At 48.3% G+C, this 24,132-nt stretch overlaps 1 protein-coding gene and 2 long non-coding RNA genes across 3 annotated transcripts; 2 read left to right on the top strand and 1 right to left on the bottom strand.

The window, feature by feature from the left end:
* The first annotated feature begins 33 nt into the window (after positions 1 to 33).
* Positions 34 to 1,308, top strand: LOC139772796 (uncharacterized). Its single transcript, XM_071706733.1, has 4 exons — positions 34 to 271; positions 396 to 578; positions 1,183 to 1,230; positions 1,301 to 1,308. Exons 1-4 carry the CDS (start codon positions 34 to 36, stop codon positions 1,306 to 1,308), a joined length of 477 nt encoding a protein of 158 aa, XP_071562834.1.
* Positions 1,309 to 3,229: 1,921 nt separating this feature from the next.
* On the top strand, positions 3,230 to 5,271 carry LOC139775124 (uncharacterized). The gene is made up of 4 exons (XR_011718745.1): positions 3,230 to 3,509; positions 3,603 to 3,664; positions 3,753 to 3,886; positions 3,966 to 5,271. It is a non-coding gene; the product is annotated as an uncharacterized lncRNA (long non-coding RNA).
* A 5,597-nt stretch (positions 5,272 to 10,868) lies between these two features.
* LOC139772729 (uncharacterized) lies at positions 10,869 to 12,020 on the bottom strand. Its single transcript, XR_011718191.1, has 3 exons — positions 11,487 to 12,020; positions 11,263 to 11,387; positions 10,869 to 10,999 (listed from the first exon to the last, which is right to left on the bottom strand). It is a non-coding gene; the product is annotated as an uncharacterized lncRNA (long non-coding RNA).
* Between the last annotated feature and the right edge of the window lie 12,112 nt (positions 12,021 to 24,132).

Below are 24,132 nucleotides of genomic sequence, written 5' to 3'. Positions count from 1 at the left end.
TGCCATAATAAAAAGTATATCTATATGTACTATATGAATGGATACACGATAATTTGCTTTATTGTAGATTTAAGAAATTATATTAAGAACAAGTTAAATAAGAATACAAATGATCAATCGACACTTGAAAACATCGCATCAGACGATAAAACGCAAGAAAATGCAACTCAAACAACCTCTATACTAGACGAATCAATAGTTAATCAGCAACCTACTCCAGGTGAAAATGACAACAAGAAAGAGGAGTCTGAAGCTGACAAAGAGATCGAAGGTAAGTTTTTGAAAAATAAACATTATGCTATAATAAAAGATATATATCTATATCTACTATATACGAATAGGTACATGATAATTGAATATTTGCTTTATTCTAAATCTAACAAATCATGTTACAGAGGACAAAGATCAATTGACACCTGAAAACACCGTATCAGGTGACAAAACGCAAGTAAGTGAAACTCAAACAGCCTCTACACTGGACGAATCAGTAGTTAATCAGCAACCTACTCCAGGTGAAAATGACAACAAGAAAGAGGAATCTGAAGCTGACGAAGATATCAGAGGAATGTTTTTGAGAGGTATACATTATGCTATAATAAAAGATATACAGGGGATAGACAGAATAATGTGAACACCTGGGAAATGCACTACTTATTTTATTAATAAGAGATTGGCCCATTGTTTGTCTTTAATAGAGATTTTATCCTTGTTTGGAATAAGGTCATACAATGCTTAAATAGTCACCAGTGCAATGCTATACAACAACAACTCGATGATATTTTAAATCAGTCAGTTACGTTGAAAATCGTTAAAATTTTGAAAAACAGAAGGCAATTTTGGAAAAGAATGTGAGAAGCTTTCTTCATCTTTCTAACATCACTTATATAATCAATTGAAATATGTTCTGCTAGTACAACATTTCATCGGTGATTATTCAAGATGACTATTGTAAGACCTTATTCTAAACAAGGGTAAAATTTGTATAAAAGACAAATGGTAAATTATAATGTGAACACCTGGGAAATGCACTACTTTTTTTTATTAATAAGAAATTATAATTTCTTATTAATAAAAAAGTAGTGCATTTCCCAGGTGTTCATATTATTCTGTCCATCCCCTGTATATCTATATCCACTATATACGAATAGGTACATGATAATTGAACATTTGCTATAAAATTAGGTTACCTACGGATAAAAAAGATTACAAATTCCCAAAATGCCTTCAACAGTAAGTTTTTGAAAAATAAACATTATGCTATAATAAAAGATATATATCTATATCTACTATATACGAATAGGTACATGATAATTGAACATTTGCTTTATTCTAAATCTAAAAAATCATGTTACAGAGGACAAAGATCAATTGACACCTGAAAACACCGTATCAGGTGACAAAACGCAAATAAATGAAACTCAAACAGCCTCTACACTGGACGAATCAGTAGTTAATCAGCAACCTACTCCAGGTGAAAATGACAACAAGAAAGAGGAATCTGAAGCTGACGAAGAAATCAGGGGAAGGTTTGTGAGAGGTATACATTGTGCTATAATAAAAGATATATATCTATATCTACTATATACGAATAGGTACATGATAATTGAACATTTGCTTTATTCTAAATCTAAAAAATCATGTTACAGAGAACAAAAATCAATTAACACCTGAAAACACCGTATCAGGTGACAAAACGCAAGTAAGTGAAACTCAAACAGCCTCTACACTGGACGAATCAGTAGTTACTCAGCAACCTAAGATAGGTAGAGTGACGCTATATAGAACCAGGCCGCTATATAGAGACGAATCAGTAGTTACTCAGCAACCTAAGATAGGTAGAGTGACGCTATATAGATCCAGGCCGCTATATAGAGATATAATATAGAGATATGTGAAAGATAAAAATGACGACAAAGAAGAGAAGTCCGAAGATAACGAAGAACCATGGACATCTGAGAGTGCATCAAATATATATTAAAACACAAGAAGATAAAACTCAAATACGACCTACGTCTACAGATGAATTGGAAATTGGACAGGAATAAAAATCCTAAAATCGATTAAGATTTTCCTGTGACGAGAAGAGCTTGCAAGAAAGGGCTAAAGTTAAATTGCCAATAATTCTTCATTCGATAAAACATAAAAACACTGAGTAGTGAGTAGTAAGAAAAACGGTCAGACGGGAGAATAAAAAATGTTGGCCAAAAATAAAAGAACGTCAACAGTTATGTTTCAATCAAATAGAATGTTCCGAACAATCGAAATTGTCGAAAAAATGATGAGAGCAAAAAAGTAAAGCGTGACTGAACAAGAAAAACATAAGGAATATAATAAAACTTTACTCTTTAATAAATCATTAATAAATCTGCTACAAGATCATAAGAAAATGTATTAACTTACTATTCTTACTTCAATGTTCATGTTTAGAAATGTTATTCAACAGTTCTTTTCTCAATTTAGTTTTGCGGGCCATGGTTGTTTAAATACTTATTAAGTTTTGCTTCTTTTATATATAATATGTAACGTCGTATTAATAAAATAATTCGCATGATCATTGTATTCTTTTAACCTTAATCATAATCGATACTGTACTGGGGTTGCGTAAAATCGCTCGTAGTAAGCTATGAAAGCCAATATATATATTATTGTTATAAAAGAAATTATTGTATTGTCATTAAAAAAATTGTTTCAAATTAAATATGTCCATGAGATTTAATTATAATCAAGAGACACGGTAGTGTCTCGCGCCAAGTACACGCGGAGCGAGACCGACCGTGACTCTTTTACGCGACGCGACGAGTTGCGAGTACTCGAGATGTTGAGATCTCCATAACGAGTAAACGGATAAAGTTCTAAGTAGGCTTAATCGATAGCTTGGGGTCGAATTAGGGGGGGGGGGGGTTTCTCTTATAATATTTCCGCTACGTGCCCTACGAGCGGAGATATTGCGACGCAAAGTCCAAATGTGAAAATTTATTTTTAAGATACTTCTTCTTCTACGTCGACCGTCTCTCATGCCATGGCATCATTTCATTGGCTGGAATCGCGTCCTTTTCACTTTTTCGACACTGGCGGTGCCACTAGTATCGCCAGTTTCTCGATGTATACGTGTGTGTAAACTGCACGCAGTGCAGACCAGTGCAGACAGTGCGTTTAAATATCATCGTGAACGTCAAATGTGAACAGAGGCCCGCTCTTTCCTCGTGCTTATAGATATCCATTAACAGGTGGTACTTATGGTCGGCAGTCCAGACTCCGGAAAATCGCATTTTGCAAAGAATTATCTGAAGGAATACGGATACGTCAACAGAGACACTTTAGGCAGCTGGCAGAAGTGCATTGCTGCAGTCCAACAATACTTAAATCAAGGAAAAAGTATAGTTATAGACAATACCAATCCTGATTCAGCTTCGAGAAAGAGATATATTGAGATAGCCAAGAAGCGCAATGTCTCGGTCAGATGTTTCGTCATGACGACAAGTATAGAACACGCGAAACGTAATAATAAGGTAATCGGAAATTAACATTAACCGTCATCGTGTGAAAGAATCGTATGAAGTAATGTTTCCGAAAATTCTAATCGATTTATTATTATATTACAGTTTCGCTAGTTGACTGATCCAAGCCACATTTCAATCAACGAGATTATTATCAACTCCTACGTGTAAGTAGATTTTAGATATATACATCTCTACACTCAAAATTATTTATCTTTGGATATGTAATTATACTTTGATGTTACTCTTTTGCAGGTAAATGGTCGACAGAAGCTTACAATGTGGTACAAAATTGTTCCTCAAAGGGAGTTGCTGCCCAAACTCAGATTGAAGGTCGCATTCAAACTAATATTTATGCAAATATTTATTTTATGATACAAAATTATGAGGTAAGTAGTTATTATTATCCAATCTTCGAGAATCTCTTTGCAGATGCGCAAATTAATTGAAATTAATTGATTTTTAAAGCTAATTTCCCTTACTGAAGAACTGGTAATGAACGGACATGCTGAACAAGTAGGCATGGGACCAGATGAATGAAGCCAGAAACACTTGAATCCATCTGTATATAAGAGTTGTCAAGAAACTCTACAATTTTCACGCATAATCCGCGATTCTTAGTCAGTATGGACTAGAGTTTAATACAATCGCCATTGATGATCCCCTTTAATCGCGTCAAAATTGATTATTTCGCTTTTTGACTTCGTTCTTTACTCATGTTGTAAAATAGTTTTCCGATTGTGTAGAATATTTTTATTTAGAAAGAAATTTATAAAGATTGTTATATTGATCGTAGAGTAGAGAAAACAATAAAACTTAACATTTTACAAAGTAGTGTCACATTTAAACTAGAACATTGTATCGAATAACTCAGACGAATTAGGAAATTCGTTTCTACGTGACTCATGTCTATTTCTGATTGGGGACGATTCGAGAACTCATTGAAATAATTTAATTTCTTTTCACGTTTAAATTTAGGTCACCGTAGATTAAACTTGTTACCTTAGAAGTTATTGTTAAATGGCGCATTTTATTTAATATTCCGCACTTCACTGTTGTGGCATAAAATTATTTTATGTTTCAAAAGATGGAGACTAAGCTTTCGGATTAATCCAGATGTACGCATATATACTGTATATATTTGATTAATTGTTTACTTAGATATCGATGATTCTTGTGCGATATGCTAATACATTTTTTTCTATGCAAGATTTCAATGCAGTAGAAACTAGTTAACTGAGAAAAAGAGTCTATAAATGATTCGTAACTCGTACAATTGCGCTCAACTGGAAACGTTTGGCAGTTATGAAATGTTAATATTTAATATTGTTGTTAAACATAATATAGAAATATTTTTCTAGGAAATGTATACAAGTAAGGTTACAATCATTAAATCGCTCACAGTGCTCACGTACATAACTTTGTCGCGCGCTGCGATTAACTCAATTTATTATAATTTATTATAATTTTTTAACAAAGCGAAAATATAGCGCAATGAACATCGTTACGTAATAATCATTCGTAATTCATTTTCGTGTATATAATATGTAGCTGACCGCAATCTTTGACTCTATTCAAATTTTGTACAACACTTCATTTAGCATTGTATTAATCATTAAGTAGCTTTGAGTACATTTAGTAGCTTTTGTATATTCGTCAGTTTAATCCTTGAAGTTATTAAGACTTGCATGAATTTTTACCGCAAGTTCTCTTACATCTTTTATACGCCTTCTGTAAAATATATAAAAATATATCATAACTGAATTAACTCGCATATCTTGGTCTGTCTTTTTTTTCTCCATTGCTTAACTTCTATTCGCCTTTCGACTTGACGTATACGCTACTATACTCGTCCAAGACGTTATTCGCGACATTTACAAGCTCTCTGTCTTTCTCTTCAATCGCTCTAAAAAAAATGTGTCGTCTTGAAGTGATTGATCTCCCTAAAGGATTTAAAAGTTACGCTTTGCGAAGACATAAGATATACGTTAGCTGGAAAATTGATTCACAGCGGGATTAGAAAAAGATGGAATGTTATGCGGTCGGTTCTTCAACAGTATAACGGCTAGGTTTCGCGACTAGGTTAATCCACTTGCACATCGGTCATTGCGATCTCGCTCTTGTACATACTTGACTCATCGTCATGAGACTAGCTCCATTGTTCGCGAAGATACTTTTCTCTTGTTCTCTCTTCTGCTATCCTAAGGCGCGCGCGCGCGCGCGCGCGCGCGTGTGTGTGTGTGTGTGTGTGTGTGTGTGTGTGTGTGTGTGTGTGTGTGTGTGTGTGTGTGTGTGTGTGTGTGTGTGTGTGTGTGTGTGTGTGTGTGTGTGTGTGTGTGTGTGTGTGTGTGTGTGTGTGTGTGTGTGTGTGTGTGTGTGTGTGTGTGTGTGTGTGTGTGTGTGTGTGTGTGTGTGTGTGTGTGTGTGTGTGTGTGTGTCAACGTTTTACCTATTATTAACAACTTCAGACACATTACATTTTTATTTTTAAGTAGTAATTTTTTTCTGTGATATACATATGTATAGCATTAACAAGGTGTACAACTAAAAAGATTACAGATTATTATTTTTAAAAAACTAAGCAAAATATTAAATTGTTGTTTTCTTTAGAAATAATAGTCCGTAACACCTTTAGCTTCACACCTTGTACATACTGTTTATAAGATTATAAGATATATTGTTTATAAGATTAAGATGCGTAACACTACAAAAAGGCGTGATATCCGTACAAAATTACCTTTTTTAAAAAATCTCAATGGCACAAACTGTGCCGCAATCAACACGTAGAACTACGTCTATTAGAATAGAACATATATGGAATAGGCATTGAACATCGAGTCTGTGTCCGACATCGTGCGAGAGAGAAACGTTAATTGTGCGAGAGAGAAAGGTAGTGAAGCCTAATCGTCCGCAATGCGCATACGCAGATATCGATAACCATATAGTACTATTTCATGTTAAAGTATTCAGCAAAGGAAACTAGACGTAGGGCTACGTCAACTGTCAGTTGACGTAGTTCTACGTTGTTGCTTGCGGCACAGTTTGTGCCATTGAGATTTTTTTTTGATTTATTTATTTATTGTTTAATTTATTTATTGATTTATTGATTGATTGATTTATTGATTGATTGATTTATTGTTTTATTAATTTATTAATTGATTGATTGATTTATTTATTTATTAATATATTTATTTATTAATTTTTTGATTTATTGTTTAATTTATTTATTTATTTATTAAAACTTCTTGAAAAGTATTAAAGGAAAATATACTTTATTATATAGTTTTTGAAAGCTCTCGATGTAAGCTAAATGTTTTTGCAATTTAATAAATAAATAAATAAATAAATGAATGAATGAATGGATGAATGGATGAATGGATGAATGGTGAATGAATAAATGGGTGAATGGATGAATGGATTTAATAAATAAATAAATAAATGAATGGATGAATGGATGAATGGGTGAATGGATGAATGGATTTAATAAATAAATGAATGAATGGATGAATGGATGAATGAATAAATGGATGAATGGATAAATGGATGAATGGATGAATGGATGAATGAGTGAATGGATGAATTGATGAATGGATTTAATAAATAAATTAATGAATGAATGAATGGATGAATGGATGAATGGGTGAATGGATGAATGGGTGAATGAATGAATAGATGAATGGATGAATGGATGAATGAATGAGTGAATGAATGAATGAATGGATGAATGGGTGAATGGATTTAATAAATAAATAAATGAATGAATGAATGAAAGGAATGGATGAATGGGTGAATAGATGAATGGAACAAATGGATGAATGGATGAATGGGGAATGGATTTAATAAATAAATAAATGAATGAATGAATGAATGAATGGATGAATGGATGAATGGGTGAATGGATGAATGGGTGAATTAAATTCATTCATCAATTCACCCATTCATCCATTCACCCATTCATCCATTCATCCATCCATTCATTCATTCATTCATTCATTTATTTATTTATTAAATCCATTCCCCATTCATCCATTCATCCATTCATCCATTCATCCATTTAGCCATTCATCCATTCATCCATTCACCCATTCATCCATTCATTCATTCATTCACTCATTCATTCATCCATTCACCCATTTATCCATTCACCATTCATTCATTCATCCATTCATTCATTCATTTATTTATTTATTAAATCCATTCATCCATTCATTTATTCATTTATCTATTTATTAAATTGCAAAAACATTTAGCTTACATCGAGAGCTTTCAAAAACTATATAATAAAGTATATTTTCCTTTAATACTTTTCAAGATTTAAAAAAATTCATTCACCCATTTATCCATTCATCCATTCATCCATTCATCCATTCATTCATTCATTTATGTATTTATTAAATCCATTCATCCATTTATTCATTCATTTATTTATTTATTAAATTGCGAAAACATTTAGCTTACATCGAGAGCTTTCAAAAACTATATAATAAAGTATATTTTCCTTTAATACTTTTCGAGAAAAAACCCATATCGAAAAATTAACCCCGAAAACATTTAGCTTACATCGAGAGCTTTCAAAAACTATATAATAAAGTATATTTTTCTTTAATACTTTTCGAGAAAAAGAAAACGTTGCATGAAAACGTTGCAAGAAAACGTTGCATGAAAACGTTGCAAGAAAACGTTGCAGTCGTGCCCCCCAAATTTCCCCATACCCCCCGAGAAAGACGTAGTTCTACGTCAAAAAGGTAAAAAAGGCGCCAAGTACACGCATAGTAGTGTATATGTATTATGTTGTTACCTCGAAAAAAACAAAGTGGTAGTATAATACCTCCAAATAGCTTTTGTATTACACGTGCATGGAAAGTAGCACTTTCCGTGTGTGTTTTCTGTGCGGAAAGTAACGATTTGCCAACATCTACCTACAAAATATTCCACACGTCATATCCAAAGTCATAGTCAACGGGAAAACCGTGCGCTAAGACTCATAGCGCACGGGTTCAAGCCATACCTAACGGGTATCAACGCCATCTCGCAGCGCACACAGAAAACAACTACCGAAAATACCGCCACTTCGCCTCTTCCCAACACACACCTAACCTAACAGCTACTCATATGTCACTCTACTGTACATACTTGTACGCGCAACTCACATAATAAAGCAATTATAAAGTGAATAAAATGGATCATATCATCCCAGAAATCGTCGAGGAGTCGCGTAGCGGGTGTGTATGTGTGTGCACGTGTGTCGCGCGGATTCGCATGCCAGGACGATCGATAAGTCGTCCGTCGTCGGGATCGCATCTTCCGGGAACGAAACGCGGATCGTCGGGAAGCCCGGTACCGTTCCCTCGAGCTACGAGCCGGCGAAAACCTAACATCATGTTTGCTCCTGTAATAAACGTTGCTTTATCATAAGCGGGGGGAGGGGCTCCGCCCCTCCCCCCGCGCCCCCCTCCACGCCTGCGCCCAGACTCGGGAGGGCTTCGCCCCCCCTCGCCCCCCGCAAATCCTTCTTTAAACTAAACGCACTTGTAATACAAAATAGTATGTGTTACACGTACGGAAGTTGGCTATTGGTCAGGAGCGCGGGTAGGCGCACGAGCCTTCGCCTACCCGCGCTCGTCACCAATAGCCAACTTTCCGCACTTGTAACACAATATACTATACCCTGTACATACTGTTTATAAAATGTGTAATACTACAAAAAGGCGTGATATCCGTACAAAATTACCTTTCTTTAAAAAAAAGGTAGAGAAAGGCGCCAAGTACACGTATAGTAGTGTATATGTTGTTACCTCGAAAAAAAAGAAAGTGGTAGTATTATACCTCGAAAAAACCTAAGTAACAAGTGGTAGACGTACTCTTTGTATCTCGAAAAATCTCGAAAAAATCTAAGCAGTAGTATCTTTATTTCCAAAAAATTATAACCCAAGTGATACACATCACAAAATTATGTTACCTTATATCAAAGAAGAGTCGCGCTTCAAGTGATCTATTACAATAACAAAAAAGAAATGATATCTCTTTAAATTACAGCGCCAATTACAGAGAGAACATATATATTGCCTCAAAAAATATTTGTTGCATTACTTTGAAAAATCTTTACATGGTGTCAATTAGAAAAAGAATGTATGATAACAATTTTATAAGATTAAAAAATTTTATTTAAATTTAACAAGGGAATACAAGATATTTAAATACAAAGTTTACATGTGTATTTTTTAGTGGTCACAAAGAATTACAGAGGAACAGTACAAAATAAAAATATTTTATTAAAATATTTAATCCAACGAGGGAATACAAGGTATTTAAATACAAAGTTTATATATGTATTTTTCAATAGAATAAAAGATTTAATCACAAAGAATTACAGAGATAGAACAAAATAAAAATATTTTATTAAAATACATAAATTTTTTTTGTAAAAAAAACTTGGCGCTGCTAGACCTCGAAATTTTAAATAAATAAGGATAACAATAAATAAAAATAATTCATAAAAGAATGCGACGAGAGTAACAAAATGATTATCAGCGTGGTGTGTATGTGCGAGCGAGTGATATGGGTGTGCGTGACGACGGCGAATAATGCGGCTTATAATTAAATATAGGATAAGTTTATTTATTTATTTAAAATTTCGAGGTCTAGCAGCGCCAAGTTTTTTTACAAGAAAAATTTATGTATTTTAATAAAATATTTTTATTTTGTACTATCTCTGTAATTCTTTGTGATTAAATCTTTTATTCTATTGAAAAATACATATATAAACTTTGTATTTAAATACCTTGTATTCCCTCGTTGGATTAAATATTTTAATAAAATATTTTTATTTTGTACTGTTCCTCTGTAATTCTTTGTGACCACTAAAAAATACACATGTAAACTTTGTATTTAAATATCTTGTATTCCCTTGTTAAATTTAAATAAAATTTTTTAATCTTATAAAATTGTTATCATACATTCTTTTTCTAATTGACACCATGTAAAGATTTTTCAAAGTAATGCAACAAATATTTTTTGAGGCAATATATATGTTCTCTCTGTAATTGGCGCTGTAATTTAAAGAGATATCATTTCTTTTTTGTAATTGTAATAGATCACTTGAAGCGCGACTCTTCTTTGATATAAGGTAACATAATTTTGTGATGTGTATCACTTGGGTTATAATTTTTTGGAAATAAAGATACTACTGCTTAGATTTTTTCGAGATTTTTCGACATACAAAAAGTACGTCTACCACTTGTTACTTAGGTTTTTTCGAGGTATAATACTACCACTTTCTTTTTTTTCGAGGTAACAACATATACACTACTATACGTGTACTTGGTGCCTTTCTCTACCTTTTTTTTAAAGAAAGGTAATTTTGTACGGATTATATTTACCGCATGTTGTTCCGCCGGCGCCTGATGCCTCTCCCTGGCCTCCTCCTCCTCTAAGGCTGCTCGGGATGTCCCTCGTGTTCCCTCGATGCGAAGCAACGTTGCTCCTTCCCGCGTAGATATTTTCTGTAACATAAAAATAATCGAATAGATTAAATAATTGTCACGCGCATCGAACATCTTATTCGTTATTCAGATTAATATTATATTTTAAATTACTTCTTCGAAAAAGGTCTCTACATTAGAATCAAAACTTGAATCAAATTTTTCAAAATATTTCATTTTACTAATTTGAATTCCGAAACACGGTTTAATGTAGCAACTGAATAAGCACAAACGAAAAGAGAGATTCATTAATATCTTTAGAAAAAATAAAAAGTAACATTTACCAGAAGTGTTGGTACGCCGATGCCCGATGCCTATCCTAGGCCTCCTCCTCCTCTCAGGCTGCTCGGAATGTCAGCTACGCAGGATTCCCTCGCTGCTCCGATGTCACCTTCTGCGTCGTTATTTTCTGAAACATTCAAATGAACGATTCGATTAAGTAAAGACAGAAAAGATAGAAAATTTTATGACATAAGTGACATAGTACGTGAAAATGAATTACACTCACCACTTTCTTTTAAGCGCTTCAGGCCACAAAATCCACTTCCATCTCCGGGTCAGCTAGAAGTCTCGAGCCACATTGAGACTCGTGGCAATGCAGTGTGATTTCATTGCCATTAAGCAAGATAAATCAAGAAGCCATTTCAGCTATATTGCATTAATTTTACGACGTTGTTGCAATATAGTCGAAATGTTTCTTGACTGTTCTCGCTTAATGGAAATGTAATTGCTGAAAAGAATTACAAATTATTCCCTTGATGATGTCTTTTGCAGACAAGATTTTTTATACGCTTAACTTTATGAGCGTGATGTCTCGCGGCGCGGAGTGACACGCGACGGACCGTATAACCGAGCGAAGCGTCGAATTGTCTCGCGGCGCGGAGTGACACGCGACGGACCGTATAACCGAGCGAAGCGTCGAATTGTCTCGCGGCGCGGAGTGACACGCGACGGACCGTATAACCGAGCGAAGCGTCGAATTGTCTCGCGGCGCGGAGTGACACGCGACGGACCGTATAACCGAGCGAAGCGTCGAATTGTCTCGCGGCGCGGAGAGACACGCGACGGACCGTATAACCGAGCGAAGCGTCGAATTGTCTCGCGGCGCGGAGAGACACGCGACGGACCGTATAACCGAGCGAAGCGTCGAATTGTCTCGCGGCGCGGAGAGACACGCGACGGACCGTATAACCGAGCGAAGCGTCGAATTGTCTCGCGGCGCGGAGAGACACGCGACGGACCGTATAACCGAGCGAAGCGTCGAATTGTCTCGCGGCGCGGAGAGACACGCGACGGACCGTATAACCGAGCGAAGCGTCGAATTGTCTCGCGGCGCGGAGAGACACGCGACGGACCGTATAACCGAGCGAAGCGTCGAATTGTCTCGCGGCGCGGAGAGACACGCGACGGACCGTATAACCGAGCGAAGCGTCGAATTGTCTCGCGGCGCGGAGAGACACGCGACGGACCGTATAACCGAGCGAAGCGTCGAATTGTCTCGCGGCGCGGAGAGACACGCGACGGACCGTATAACCGAGCGAAGCGTCGAATTGTCTCGCGGCGCGGAGAGACACGCGACGGACCGTATAACCGAGCGAAGCGTCGAATTGTCTCGCGGCGCGGAGAGACACGCGACGGACCGTATAACCGAGCGAAGCGTCGAATTGTCTCGCGGCGCGGAGAGACACGCGACGGACCGTATAACCGAGCGAAGCGTCGAATTGTCTCGCGGCGCGGAGAGACACGCGACGGACCGTATAACCGAGCGAAGCGTCGAATTGTCTCGCGGCGCGGAGAGACACGCGACGGACCGTATAACCGAGCGAAGCGTCGAATTGTCTCGCGGCGCGGAGAGACACGCGACGGACCGTATAACCGAGCGAAGCGTCGAATTGTCTCGCGGCGCGGAGAGACACGCGACGGACCGTATAACCGAGCGAAGCGTCGAATTGTCTCGCGGCGCGGAGAGACACGCGACGGACCGTATAACCGAGCGAAGCGTCGAATTGTCTCGCGGCGCGGAGAGACACGCGACGGACCGTATAACCGAGCGAAGCGTCGAATTGTCTCGCGGCGCGGAGAGACACGCGACGGACCGTATAACCGAGCGAAGCGTCGAATTGTCTCGCGGCGCGGAGAGACACGCGACGGACCGTATAACCGAGCGAAGCGTCGAATTGTCTCGCGGCGCGGAGAGACACGCGACGGACCGTATAACCGAGCGAAGCGTCGAATTGTCTCGCGGCGCGGAGAGACACGCGACGGACCGTATAACCGAGCGAAGCGTCGAATTGTCTCGCGGCGCGGAGAGACACGCGACGGACCGTATAACCGAGCGAAGCGTCGAATTGTCTCGCGGCGCGGAGAGACACGCGACGGACCGTATAACCGAGCGAAGCGTCGAATTGTCTCGCGGCGCGGAGAGACACGCGACGGACCGTATAACCGAGCGAAGCGTCGAATTGTCTCGCGGCGCGGAGAGACACGCGACGGACCGTATAACCGAGCGAAGCGTCGAATTGTCTCGCGGCGCGGAGAGACACGCGACGGACCGTATAACCGAGCGAAGCGTCGAATTGTCTCGCGGCGCGGAGAGACACGCGACGGACCGTATAACCGAGCGAAGCGTCGAATTGTCTCGCGGCGCGGAGAGACACGCGACGGACCGTATAACCGAGCGAAGCGTCGAATTGTCTCGCGGCGCGGAGAGACACGCGACGGACCGTATAACCGAGCGAAGCGTCGAATTGTCTCGCGGCGCGGAGAGACACGCGACGGACCGTATAACCGAGCGAAGCGTCGAATTGTCTCGCGGCGCGGAGAGACACGCGACGGACCGTATAACCGAGCGAAGCGTCGAATTGTCTCGCGGCGCGGAGAGACACGCGACGGACCGTATAACCGAGCGAAGCGTCGAATTGTCTCGCGGCGCGGAGAGACACGCGACGGACCGTATAACCGAGCGAAGCGTCGAATTGTCTCGCGGCGCGGAGAGACACGCGACGGACCGTATAACCGAGCGAAGCGTCGAATTGTCTCGCGGCGCGGAGAGACACGCGACGGACCGTATAACCGAGCGAAGCGTCGAATTGTCTCGCGGCGCGGAGAGACACGCGACGGACCGTATAACCGAGCGAAGCGTCGAATTGTCTCGCGGCGCGGAGAGACACGCGACGGACCGTATAACCGAGCGAAGCGTCGAATTGTCTCGCGGCGCGGAGAGACACGCGACGGACCGTATAACCGAGCGAAGCGTCGAATTGTCTCGCGGCGCGGAGAGACACGCGACGGACCGTATAACCGAGCGAAGCGTCGAATTGTCTCGCGGCGCGGAGAGACACGCGACGGACCGTATAACCGAGCGAAGCGTCGAATTGTCTCGCGGCGCGGAGAGACACGCGACGGACCGTATAACCGAGCGAAGCGTCGAATTGTCTCGCGGCGCGGAGAGACACGCGACGGACCGTATAACCGAGCGAAGCGTCGAATTGTCTCGCGGCGCGGAGAGACACGCGACGGACCGTATAACCGAGCGAAGCGTCGAATTGTCTCGCGGCGCGGAGAGACACGCGACGGACCGTATAACCGAGCGAAGCGTCGAATTGTCTCGCGGCGCGGAGAGACACGCGACGGACCGTATAACCGAGCGAAGCGTCGAATTGTCTCGCGGCGCGGAGAGACACGCGACGGACCGTATAACCGAGCGAAGCGTCGAATTGTCTCGCGGCGCGGAGAGACACGCGACGGACCGTATAACCGAGCGAAGCGTCGAATTGTCTCGCGGCGCGGAGAGACACGCGACGGACCGTATAACCGAGCGAAGCGTCGAATTGTCTCGCGGCGCGGAGAGACACGCGACGGACCGTATAACCGAGCGAAGCGTCGAATTGTCTCGCGGCGCGGAGAGACACGCGACGGACCGTATAACCGAGCGAAGCGTCGAATTGTCTCGCGGCGCGGAGAGACACGCGACGGACCGTATAACCGAGCGAAGCGTCGAATTGTCTCGCGGCGCGGAGAGACACGCGACGGACCGTATAACCGAGCGAAGCGTCGAATTGTCTCGCGGCGCGGAGAGACACGCGACGGACCGTATAACCGAGCGAAGCGTCGAATTGTCTCGCGGCGCGGAGAGACACGCGACGGACCGTATAACCGAGCGAAGCGTCGAATTGTCTCGCGGCGCGGAGAGACACGCGACGGACCGTATAACCGAGCGAAGCGTCGAATTGTCTCGCGGCGCGGAGAGACACGCGACGGACCGTATAACCGAGCGAAGCGTCGAATTGTCTCGCGGCGCGGAGAGACACGCGACGGACCGTATAACCGAGCGAAGCGTCGAATTGTCTCGCGGCGCGGAGAGACACGCGACGGACCGTATAACCGAGCGAAGCGTCGAATTGTCTCGCGGCGCGGAGAGACACGCGACGGACCGTATAACCGAGCGAAGCGTCGAATTGTCTCGCGGCGCGGAGAGACACGCGACGGACCGTATAACCGAGCGAAGCGTCGAATTGTCTCGCGGCGCGGAGAGACACGCGACGGACCGTATAACCGAGCGAAGCGTCGAATTGTCTCGCGGCGCGGAGAGACACGCGACGGACCGTATAACCGAGCGAAGCGTCGAATTGTCTCGCGGCGCGGAGAGACACGCGACGGACCGTATAACCGAGCGAAGCGTCGAATTGTCTCGCGGCGCGGAGAGACACGCGACGGACCGTATAACCGAGCGAAGCGTCGAATTGTCTCGCGGCGCGGAGAGACACGCGACGGACCGTATAACCGAGCGAAGCGTCGAATTGTCTCGCGGCGCGGAGAGACACGCGACGGACCGTATAACCGAGCGAAGCGTCGAATTGTCTCGCGGCGCGGAGAGACACGCGACGGACCGTATAACCGAGCGAAGCGTCGAATTGTCTCGCGGCGCGGAGAGACACGCGACGGACCGTATAACCGAGCGAAGCGTCGAATTGTCTCGCGGCGCGGAGAGACACGCGACGGACCGTATAACCGAGCGAAGCGTCGAATTGTCTCGCGGCGCGGAGAGACACGCGACGGACCGTATAACCGAGCGAAGCGTCGAATTGTCTCGCGGCGCGGAGAGACACGCGACGGACCGTATAACCGAGCGAAGCGTCGAATTGTCTCGCGGCGCGGAGAGACACGCGACGGACCGTATAACCGAGCGAAGCGTCGAATTGTCTCGCGGCGCGGAGAGACACGCGACGGACCGTATAACCGAGCGAAGCGTCGAATTGTCTCGCGGCGCGGAGAGACACGCGACGGACCGTATAACCGAGCGAAGCGTCGAATTGTCTCGCGGCGCGGAGAGACACGCGACGGACCGTATAACCGAGCGAAGCGTCGAATTGTCTCGCGGCGCGGAGAGACACGCGACGGACCGTATAACCGAGCGAAGCGTCGAATTGTCTCGCGGCGCGGAGAGACACGCGACGGACCGTATAACCGAGCGAAGCGTCGAATTGTCTCGCGGCGCGGAGAGACACGCGACGGACCGTATAACCGAGCGAAGCGTCGAATTGTCTCGCGGCGCGGAGAGACACGCGACGGACCGTATAACCGAGCGAAGCGTCGAATTGTCTCGCGGCGCGGAGAGACACGCGACGGACCGTATAACCGAGCGAAGCGTCGAATTGTCTCGCGGCGCGGAGAGACACGCGACGGACCGTATAACCGAGCGAAGCGTCGAATTGTCTCGCGGCGCGGAGAGACACGCGACGGACCGTATAACCGAGCGAAGCGTCGAATTGTCTCGCGGCGCGGAGAGACACGCGACGGACCGTATAACCGAGCGAAGCGTCGAATTGTCTCGCGGCGCGGAGAGACACGCGACGGACCGTATAACCGAGCGAAGCGTCGAATTGTCTCGCGGCGCGGAGAGACACGCGACGGACCGTATAACCGAGCGAAGCGTCGAATTGTCTCGCGGCGCGGAGAGACACGCGACGGACCGTATAACCGAGCGAAGCGTCGAATTGTCTCGCGGCGCGGAGAGACACGCGACGGACCGTATAACCGAGCGAAGCGTCGAATTGTCTCGCGGCGCGGAGAGACACGCGACGGACCGTATAACCGAGCGAAGCGTCGAATTGTCTCGCGGCGCGGAGAGACACGCGACGGACCGTATAACCGAGCGAAGCGTCGAATTGTCTCGCGGCGCGGAGAGACACGCGACGGACCGTATAACCGAGCGAAGCGTCGAATTGTCTCGCGGCGCGGAGAGACACGCGACGGACCGTATAACCGAGCGAAGCGTCGAATTGTCTCGCGGCGCGGAGAGACACGCGACGGACCGTATAACCGAGCGAAGCGTCGAATTGTCTCGCGGCGCGGAGAGACACGCGACGGACCGTATAACCGAGCGAAGCGTCGAATTGTCTCGCGGCGCGGAGAGACACGCGACGGACCGTATAACCGAGCGAAGCGTCGAATTGTCTCGCGGCGCGGAGAGACACGCGACGGACCGTATAACCGAGCGAAGCGTCGAATTGTCTCGCGGCGCGGAGAGACACGCGACGGACCGTATAACCGAGCGAAGCGTCGAATTGTCTCGCGGCGCGGAGAGACACGCGACGGACCGTATAACCGAGCGAAGCGTCGAATTGTCTCGCGGCGCGGAGAGACACGCGACGGACCGTATAACCGAGCGAAGCGTCGAATTGTCTCGCGGCGCGGAGAGACACGCGACGGACCGTATAACCGAGCGAAGCGTCGAATTGTCTCGCGGCGCGGAGAGACACGCGACGGACCGTATAACCGAGCGAAGCGTCGAATTGTCCTCGCGGCGCGGAGAGACACGCGACGGACCGTATAACCGAGCGAAGCGTCGAATTGTCTCGCGGCGCGGAGAGACACGCGACGGACCGTATAACCGAGCGAAGCGTCGAATTGTCTCGCGGCGCGGAGAGACACGCGACGGACCGTATAACCGAGCGAAGCGTCGAATTGTCTCGCGGCGCGGAGAGACACGCGACGGACCGTATAACCGAGCGAAGCGTCGAATTGTCTCGCGGCGCGGAGAGACACGCGACGGACCGTATAACCGAGCGAAGCGTCGAATTGTCTCGCGGCGCGGAGAGACACGCGACGGACCGTATAACCGAGCGAAGCGTCGAATTGTCTCGCGGCGCGGAGAGACACGCGACGGACCGTATAACCGAGCGAAGGGTCGAATTGTCTCGCGGCGCGGAGAGACACGCGACGGACCGTATAACCGAGCGAAGGGTCGAATTGTCTCGCGGCGCGGAGAGACACGCGACGGACCGTATAACCGAGCGAAGGGTCGAATTGTCTCGCGGCGCGGAGAGACACGCGACGGACCGTATAACCGAGCGAAGGGTCGAATTGTCTCGCGGCGCGGAGAGACACGCGACGGACCGTATAACCGAGCGAAGGGTCGAATTGTCTCGCGGCGCGGAGAGACACGCGACGGACCGTATAACCGAGCGAAGGGTCGAATTGTCTCGCGGCGCGGAGAGACACGCGACGGACCGTATAACCGAGCGAAGGGTCGAATTGTCTCGCGGCGCGGAGAGACACGCGACGGACCGTATAACCGAGCGAAGGGTCGAATTGTCTCGCGGCGCGGAGAGACACGCGACGGACCGTATAACCGAGCGAAGGGTCGAATTGTCTCGCGGCGCGGAGAGACACGCGACGGACCGTATAACCGAGCGAAGGGTCGAATTGTCTCGCGGCGCGGAGAGACACGCGACGGACCGTATAACCGAGCGAAGGGTCGAATTGTCTCGCGGCGCGGAGAGACACGCGACGGACCGTATAACCGAGCGAAGGGTCGAATTGTCTCGCGGCGCGGAGAGACACGCGACGGACCGTATAACCGAGCGAAGGGTCGAATTGTCTCGCGGCGCGGAGAGACACGCGACGGACCGTATAACCGAGCGAAGGGTCGAATTGTCTCGCGGCGCGGAGAGACACGCGACGGACCGTATAACCGAGCGAAGGGTCGAATTGTCTCGCGGCGCGGAGAGACACGCGACGGACCGTATAACCGAGCGAAGGGTCGAATTGTCTCGCGGCGCGGAGAGACACGCGACGGACCGTATAACCGAGCGAAGGGTCGAATTGTCTCGCGGCGCGGAGAGACACGCGACGGACCGTATAACCGAGCGAAGGGTCGAATTGTCTCGCGGCGCGGAGAGACACGCGACGGACCGTATAACCGAGCGAAGGGTCGAATTGTCTCGCGGCGCGGAGAGACACGCGACGGACCGTATAACCGAGCGAAGGGTCGAATTGTCTCGCGGCGCGGAGAGACACGCGACGGACCGTATAACCGAGCGAAGGGTCGAATTGTCTCGCGGCGCGGAGAGACACGCGACGGACCGTATAACCGAGCGAAGGGTCGAATTGTCTCGCGGCGCGGAGAGACACGCGACGGACCGTATAACCGAGCGAAGGGTCGAATTGTCTCGCGGCGCGGAGAGACACGCGACGGACCGTATAACCGAGCGAAGGGTCGAATTGTCTCGCGGCGCGGAGAGACACGCGACGGACCGTATAACCGAGCGAAGGGTCGAATTGTCTCGCGGCGCGGAGAGACACGCGACGGACCGTATAACCGAGCGAAGGGTCGAATTGTCTCGCGGCGCGGAGAGACACGCGACGGACCGTATAACCGAGCGAAGGGTCGAATTGTCTCGCGGCGCGGAGAGACACGCGACGGACCGTATAACCGAGCGAAGGGTCGAATTGTCTCGCGGCGCGGAGAGACACGCGACGGACCGTATAACCGAGCGAAGGGTCGAATTGTCTCGCGGCGCGGAGAGACACGCGACGGACCGTATAACCGAGCGAAGGGTCGAATTGTCTCGCGGCGCGGAGAGACACGCGACGGACCGTATAACCGAGCGAAGGGTCGAATTGTCTCGCGGCGCGGAGAGACACGCGACGGACCGTATAACCGAGCGAAGGGTCGAATTGTCTCGCGGCGCGGAGAGACACGCGACGGACCGTATAACCGAGCGAAGGGTCGAATTGTCTCGCGGCGCGGAGAGACACGCGACGGACCGTATAACCGAGCGAAGGGTCGAATTGTCTCGCGGCGCGGAGAGACACGCGACGGACCGTATAACCGAGCGAAGGGTCGAATTGTCTCGCGGCGCGGAGAGACACGCGACGGACCGTATAACCGAGCGAAGGGTCGAATTGTCTCGCGGCGCGGAGAGACACGCGACGGACCGTATAACCGAGCGAAGGGTCGAATTGTCTCGCGGCGCGGAGAGACACGCGACGGACCGTATAACCGAGCGAAGGGTCGAATTGTCTCGCGGCGCGGAGAGACACGCGACGGACCGTATAACCGAGCGAAGGGTCGAATTGTCTCGCGGCGCGGAGAGACACGCGACGGACCGTATAACCGAGCGAAGGGTCGAATTGTCTCGCGGCGCGGAGAGACACGCGACGGACCGTATAACCGAGCGAAGGGTCGAATTGTCTCGCGGCGCGGAGAGACACGCGACGGACCGTATAACCGAGCGAAGGGTCGAATTGTCTCGCGGCGCGGAGAGACACGCGACGGACCGTATAACCGAGCGAAGGGTCGAATTGTCTCGCGGCGCGGAGAGACACGCGACGGACCGTATAACCGAGCGAAGGGTCGAATTGTCTCGCGGCGCGGAGAGACACGCGACGGACCGTATAACCGAGCGAAGGGTCGAATTGTCTCGCGGCGCGGAGAGACACGCGACGGACCGTATAACCGAGCGAAGGGTCGAATTGTCTCGCGGCGCGGAGAGACACGCGACGGACCGTATAACCGAGCGAAGGGTCGAATTGTCTCGCGGCGCGGAGAGACACGCGACGGACCGTATAACCGAGCGAAGGGTCGAATTGTCTCGCGGCGCGGAGAGACACGCGACGGACCGTATAACCGAGCGAAGGGTCGAATTGTCTCGCGGCGCGGAGAGACACGCGACGGACCGTATAACCGAGCGAAGGGTCGAATTGTCTCGCGGCGCGGAGAGACACGCGACGGACCGTATAACCGAGCGAAGGGTCGAATTGTCTCGCGGCGCGGAGAGACACGCGACGGACCGTATAACCGAGCGAAGGGTCGAATTGTCTCGCGGCGCGGAGAGACACGCGACGGACCGTATAACCGAGCGAAGGGTCGAATTGTCTCGCGGCGCGGAGAGACACGCGACGGACCGTATAACCGAGCGAAGGGTCGAATTGTCTCGCGGCGCGGAGAGACACGCGACGGACCGTATAACCGAGCGAAGGGTCGAATTGTCTCGCGGCGCGGAGAGACACGCGACGGACCGTATAACCGAGCGAAGGGTCGAATTGTCTCGCGGCGCGGAGAGACACGCGACGGACCGTATAACCGAGCGAAGGGTCGAATTGTCTCGCGGCGCGGAGAGACACGCGACGGACCGTATAACCGAGCGAAGGGTCGAATTGTCTCGCGGCGCGGAGAGACACGCGACGGACCGTATAACCGAGCGAAGGGTCGAATTGTCTCGCGGCGCGGAGAGACACGCGACGGACCGTATAACCGAGCGAAGGGTCGAATTGTCTCGCGGCGCGGAGAGACACGCGACGGACCGTATAACCGAGCGAAGGGTCGAATTGTCTCGCGGCGCGGAGAGACACGCGACGGACCGTATAACCGAGCGAAGGGTCGAATTGTCTCGCGGCGCGGAGAGACACGCGACGGACCGTATAACCGAGCGAAGGGTCGAATTGTCTCGCGGCGCGGAGAGACACGCGACGGACCGTATAACCGAGCGAAGGGTCGAATTGTCTCGCGGCGCGGAGAGACACGCGACGGACCGTATAACCGAGCGAAGGGTCGAATTGTCTCGCGGCGCGGAGAGACACGCGACGGACCGTATAACCGAGCGAAGGGTCGAATTGTCTCGCGGCGCGGAGAGACACGCGACGGACCGTATAACCGAGCGAAGGGTCGAATTGTCTCGCGGCGCGGAGAGACACGCGACGGACCGTATAACCGAGCGAAGGGTCGAATTGTCTCGCGGCGCGGAGAGACACGCGACGGACCGTATAACCGAGCGAAGGGTCGAATTGTCTCGCGGCGCGGAGAGACACGCGACGGACCGTATAACCGAGCGAAGGGTCGAATTGTCTCGCGGCGCGGAGAGACACGCGACGGACCGTATAACCGAGCGAAGGGTCGAATTGTCTCGCGGCGCGGAGAGACACGCGACGGACCGTATAACCGAGCGAAGGGTCGAATTGTCTCGCGGCGCGGAGAGACACGCGACGGACCGTATAACCGAGCGAAGGGTCGAATTGTCTCGCGGCGCGGAGAGACACGCGACGGACCGTATAACCGAGCGAAGGGTCGAATTGTCTCGCGGCGCGGAGAGACACGCGACGGACCGTATAACCGAGCGAAGGGTCGAATTGTCTCGCGGCGCGGAGAGACACGCGACGGACCGTATAACCGAGCGAAGGGTCGAATTGTCTCGCGGCGCGGAGAGACACGCGACGGACCGTATAACCGAGCGAAGGGTCGAATTGTCTCGCGGCGCGGAGAGACACGCGACGGACCGTATAACCGAGCGAAGGGTCGAATTGTCTCGCGGCGCGGAGAGACACGCGACGGACCGTATAACCGAGCGAAGGGTCGAATTGTCTCGCGGCGCGGAGAGACACGCGACGGACCGTATAACCGAGCGAAGGGTCGAATTGTCTCGCGGCGCGGAGAGACACGCGACGGACCGTATAACCGAGCGAAGGGTCGAATTGTCTCGCGGCGCGGAGAGACACGCGACGGACCGTATAACCGAGCGAAGGGTCGAATTGTCTCGCGGCGCGGAGAGACACGCGACGGACCGTATAACCGAGCGAAGGGTCGAATTGTCTCGCGGCGCGGAGAGACACGCGACGGACCGTATAACCGAGCGAAGGGTCGAATTGTCTCGCGGCGCGGAGAGACACGCGACGGACCGTATAACCGAGCGAAGGGTCGAATTGTCTCGCGGCGCGGAGAGACACGCGACGGACCGTATAACCGAGCGAAGGCGTCGAATTGTCTCGCGGCGCGGAGAGACACGCGACGGACCGTATAACCGAGCGAAGCGTCGAATTGTCTCGCGGCGCGGAGAGACACGCGACGGACCGTATAACCGAGCGAAGCGTCGAATTGTCTCGCGGCGCGGAGAGACACGCGACGGACCGTATAACCGAGCGAAGCGTCGAATTGTCTCGCGGCGCGGAGAGACACGCGACGGACCGTATAACCGAGCGAAGCGTCGAATTGTCTCGCGGCGCGGAGAGACACGCGACGGACCGTATAACCGAGCGAAGCGTCGAATTGTCTCGCGGCGCGGAGAGACACGCGACGGACCGTATAACCGAGCGAAGCGTCGAATTGTCTCGCGGCGCGAAGAGACACGCGGCGAACCGTATAAGCGAAGCGTCGAATTGTCTCCCGGCGCGGCAGACACGCGACGCGATTTCCCCCGCGCTTAACCGTATAAGCGTGATGTTGGAGTCTAGGTGGCCGAAGCCAACGACAGACTCCTAAGCAGGGCAGCCGGACCCCCGGTTTTCTGTCAGGGTTTTCCTTCCCTTAGGTCGGTTAGGAGAGCCTAAGCTCCTCCCTCACGGCTCCGACCAGCCGAGCGGACTTTTTATAGAGGCCGCTTACCTCGCGAGTCCTTAAAAGGACTCCCCGGTCCACGACAGACCCATAGGGCTGCCGTAGATTACGGTACTGGTGTGCTCGGGTACTCCGGGTGCGCAAAACCCGTAGTGGAGGGCTCCCCCGTGCCCCTAAAGGGTCCGGGAGGACTCCCCCCACCCCCTGGAGGGAAGATTTTTTACACGCTTAACTTTATCAGAAATAATACATAAAGAGAGACAGATCAGAAAGAGGGAATCAGCGGAGATGTTTTTTATCAAAAAATTTGACGACACCATTAATTTACAAAAAGACATTGAGAATCTTAACGCTCTCTACGAACATATTATAAAAGAAACATAATTTTCTTTTCCTTCTTCGCCACTTCCCTCTCTACGCCCTAGCTTATTATTGACGGCACTGGTCTGTTTTTATATATTGTCAAGTTTGTCAGTTTAAATTTTACCATGCACCGCACGGCTTTGACATGTTCCTCTGATACAAACAATTAACAAATAAT

Source organism: Temnothorax nylanderi, unplaced genomic scaffold (genome assembly GCF_030848795.1).
Source record: "Temnothorax nylanderi isolate EJ_2023f unplaced genomic scaffold, tnyl_v1.0 TNYL_tig0004_pilon, whole genome shotgun sequence".
In the NCBI taxonomy this organism is placed as follows: domain Eukaryota; kingdom Metazoa; phylum Arthropoda; class Insecta; order Hymenoptera; family Formicidae; genus Temnothorax; species Temnothorax nylanderi.
This window is presented reverse-complemented; position numbering and strand designations above follow the sequence as displayed.

Coding starts and splice junctions, on each gene's coding strand:
- LOC139772796 (XM_071706733.1), top strand. CDS start 34: ATGAATGGATACACGATAATTTGCTTTATTGTAGATTTAAGAAATTAT. Junction 272..395: donor AGCTGACAAAGAGATCGAAG/GTAAGTTTTTGA, acceptor ATCATGTTACAG/AGGACAAAGATCAATTGACA. Junction 579..1,182: donor CAGAGGAATGTTTTTGAGAG/GTATACATTATG, acceptor CTATAAAATTAG/GTTACCTACGGATAAAAAAG.